The sequence below is a fragment of the Charadrius vociferus genome, unplaced genomic scaffold (assembly GCF_000708025.1).
Source record: "Charadrius vociferus isolate BGI_N301 unplaced genomic scaffold, ASM70802v2 scaffold758, whole genome shotgun sequence".
NCBI classification, from domain to species: domain Eukaryota; kingdom Metazoa; phylum Chordata; class Aves; order Charadriiformes; family Charadriidae; genus Charadrius; species Charadrius vociferus.
In genome coordinates, this window is record NW_009649934.1 from 2,923,019 (window position 1) to 2,926,545 (window position 3,527).

At 64.6% G+C, this 3,527-nt stretch overlaps 1 protein-coding gene across 2 annotated transcripts in view; it reads left to right on the forward strand.

Annotated features, from left to right (window-relative positions):
* Positions 1-1,998, forward strand: part of MON1A (MON1 secretory trafficking family member A) — a 3,324-nt gene extending 1,326 nt beyond the window's left edge. For both annotated transcript variants that reach the window (XM_009891265.1, XM_009891266.1), the window contains 3 exons: positions 166-931; positions 1,043-1,190; positions 1,634-1,998. In XM_009891265.1, the coding sequence (XP_009889567.1) occupies positions 166-931; positions 1,043-1,190; positions 1,634-1,774 (1,055 nt within the window). In that variant the 3' untranslated portion in view covers positions 1,775-1,998. The remainder of the gene's footprint in view (positions 1-165; positions 932-1,042; positions 1,191-1,633) is intronic.
* The last annotated feature ends 1,529 nt before the right edge of the window (positions 1,999-3,527 follow it).

Below are 3,527 nucleotides of genomic sequence, written 5' to 3' on the forward strand. Positions count from 1 at the left end.
CACGGCCGGTCTGGCTGTGCCCCTGCCACTGTGGGCCACGTTAGCTGTCCCCAGGGGCAGATTGGTTGCTGGGAGGGAGGCTGCAGCCTGGGTTCCCCTTGCAGCCCCAGGGAGCCAGGCTTACAGGTCTGTCCCCGGCACCCCTGGGGACTCCCTCCCAAGCAGATGGCTACAAGGTGGTCTTCGTGCGGAGGAGCCCACTGGTGCTGGTGGCAGTGGCGCGGACCCGGCAGTCAGAGCAGGAGATTGCCCACGAGCTGCTCTACATCTACTACCAGATCCTGAGCCTGCTCACCTGGACCCAGCTCAACCACATCTTCCAGCAGAAGCAGAACTATGACCTGCGCAGGCTCCTGGCTGGCTCCGAGCGCATCACCGACAACCTGCTGGACCTCATGGCCCACGACCCCAGCTTCCTCATGGGTGCCGTGCGCTGCCTGCCCCTGGCCGCCAGCGTTCGGGACGCTGTCAGCACCAGCCTCCAGCAGGCCAAGGCCAAGAGCCTGGTCTTCTCCATCCTCCTGTCAGGGAACCAGCTAGTGTCTCTTGTGAGGAAGAAGGATCAGTTCCTCCACCCCATTGACCTCCATCTGCTCTTCAACCTCATCAGCTCTTCTTCCTCCTTCCGGGAGGGTGAAGCCTGGACTCCCATTTGCCTCCCCAAGTTCAACTCCAGTGGCTTCTTCCATGCCCACATCTCCTACCTGGAGCAGGAGATGGACCTGTGCCTCCTGCTGGTCTCCACCGACCGCGAGGACTTCTTCACTGTCTCCGACTGTAAGCGGCGCTTCCAGGAGCGCCTGCGGCGGCGGGGGGTACACCACGCTCTGCAGGAGGCCCTGCGCACCCCCTTCTATAGCGTCGCCCAGGTGGGCATCCCCGACCTCCGGCACTTCATCTACAAGTCCAAGAGCTCTGGGCTCTTCACCAGGTGAGGCCCTCGGGAAACCGTCAGACCAAGTCTGTGGCGTGGGGCATCGGGCAACCCTTCTCCACAAATCCCCTTCTCCAGGGGGGCTAACAGGGTACTGTGTTCCTGCAGCCCAGAGATTGAGGCACCCTACGTGCGGGAGGAGGAGAAGGAAAGGCTCTTGGGGCTCTACCAGTACCTCCACAGCCGGGCTCACAACTCTTCACGCCCTCTGAAGAACATCTACTTCACGGGCCCCCGTGAGAACCTCCTGGCTTGGGTAAGGGCTGTCTGCAGGGTTTGGGTGGACCCGTCTTCTCCAGTCCTGCATGGCGAAGTAAGGGGGTGGTGGCACAACACAGCACCAGCTCTGTGGTCCCCAGGGTGGCCCCCAGCCCTGCACTGTCCTTCTGGGGGTCAGCCTGCCCCCGTGCACCCCTGTGCCAGGGAGGGACGGGCAGGGATAGCAGCGGGCGATGTGCCATGCGCTGTCGTGAACTCCCCAGTGCCCTGGAGAAAATCCACTCTGGGTGCAAACCCTGGGGTTCGGTCCCCCCAATTCTGAGCAAACCAGGTGCCACCCGTTTAGGGTACCCCGCTGGCATCCCGTGTCCCTGCACTGTACTGGTGCCCATTCCCAGTAGCCCATGGGGGGAAGATGCAGTGCCAGCCCCAAGTGGGGTGCAGACGCGTTCCCAGCGCGTACCCTGTTTTTTCACCCAGGTAACCAACGCCTTCGAGCTCTACGTATGCTACAGCCCCCTGGGGACCAAGGCTGGCGCCATCAGTGCTGTCAACAAGCTCATGAAGTGGATCCGCAAGGAGGAAGACCGACTATTCATCCTCACGCCCCAGACGTACTGACAGGCATCGCCCAGGGCATGGTGCCAGCCGGGGGAGCCCCCGCTGTGCCGGGGAGTCCGTCCCCCAGGGAAGCCCGGGCCTTGAGTCCAGGGGAGAGGGCATGGTGGGACCCCGGAGCACGGGGGAAACCCACCCATGGGACTGTCCAACCTGGGTGTTGGGGTGCAGAGCTGCCTGGGGAAGGGGTGAGCAGGACTTTCTCTCATCTGCAGGCAGTGCCCCCCAGTTGGGGGTGGGGGGCTGCCCTTCCCCTGCAGCCCCCGAGCTGTGGGGGTCCTGGAGTGGGGCTGCCTGTGCCCCAGGTTGCCGGAGGGGAGCTGAGCCCCTGGGTGCTGCTGCCTGTGCCTGGCATCCTCCTTTCTCTGCCATCCTGTGGCTGTGCCAAGGGTGGGGGTCCCCGGGGGAGTTGTGGCAGCACTCAGGGGACCCCTATGCTGCTCTGCCCGCAGTTGGCGGGTGACACCACCAAGGTGGGGGACAGGGCTGGCCTGGGACATGCACTGCTCCTCTCCCTGCCCTGGGGAAGCTGGGCGCTGGCAGGTTTACACTCTTGGCACCTGCGTGAGCCCGGACCCTTCCCACCGCAGCCTTGAGACGGATGTCCCTGCGGATGTTGCCAGGCAGGGTGGCTGGTGCTCCTGCCCCAGCCGGGACACCGGGGTCCTGCCCACCTCCCCACGGGGACACAGAGCAGCCCCAGACAGACTCGGGATACCGGGGTGCCCATCAGGGTGCTTGTGGGCTCGTGGTGCTGGCTCCGGGGCAGTGGACCCTAAAGGGGCGGCTCAAGCACAGTCCCCTGGAGACCCCGCTGGCATGGAGCCCTGGTGCCCCCCGAGCCCAAGGAAGGTCTTCCCCTTGGTGCAGGGGCACCTGCCCCCCAAAACCAGCCCGTCGAGCCAGCTATGCTGAGCTTGCTGCATGGGGGCCACCTCCTCCCTGGCTGTCCCCAGGTCCCCGTGTGGGGCTGAGCGCCCGTGAACGCTGTGGCACACCAGGCACGGCCCAACCCCACATTTTGGGGCTGTCTGCCGAGCGCTGGGACTGATGTTCAAGGAGGGGCAGAGCCACCGGGGTGACACCAAGACACCGAGGGAGCTGGGAAGGACCCGGCAGGGATAGCACAGGGACTCTGCTCCCGTATTTATGCTCCTGCCAGAGTGTAATCGCTTGTCTTTGCTCATAAACATTATCTGGACCCTAAGTGAAGTCTTGTCACATTCATGGGTGTCTGCCTGGGTGGGAGGGGCAAATGGCCAGGCTCGGGGCTGGGGGGGCGGGAAGTTTGGTCCAAGTTTGGGGACAGGAAAGCTGCCAGGGAGCGCTGCAAGACATGTGGGGCTTTGCTGGCAGGAGGCAATGCCAGCCGGAGGGTGGGAGCAGCGAAAAGCTGTTGGGTAAGGCTCGGGGCCAGCGTAACCGCCGGGCCTTGCACAACGCCGGGCGGGAGCCTGGGAGGGCCGAGGCTGGCCAGGTGACGAAGGCAGGGGAGCCCATTTTTGGCACATTCAGCCCTTCCTGGGACCAAAGCACCGCCGGCAGCACAGGGCAGCGCCCTGCTCGGCAGGAGGAAAAGTCCGTGAATGCAGCTGGGACCCACAGGCCCACTGCCCGAGGGCAACAGGGCACTTGGGAGGACAAATCGGTGCGGTGCATCGAGATGAAAAGCATCTTCCTTCCTGCATGGGAACAGGCAAGTCCCGGCAGCGCTGCCACCTCCTGCCACCGCAGGCAGCCCCTGAGGGAGGGGGGG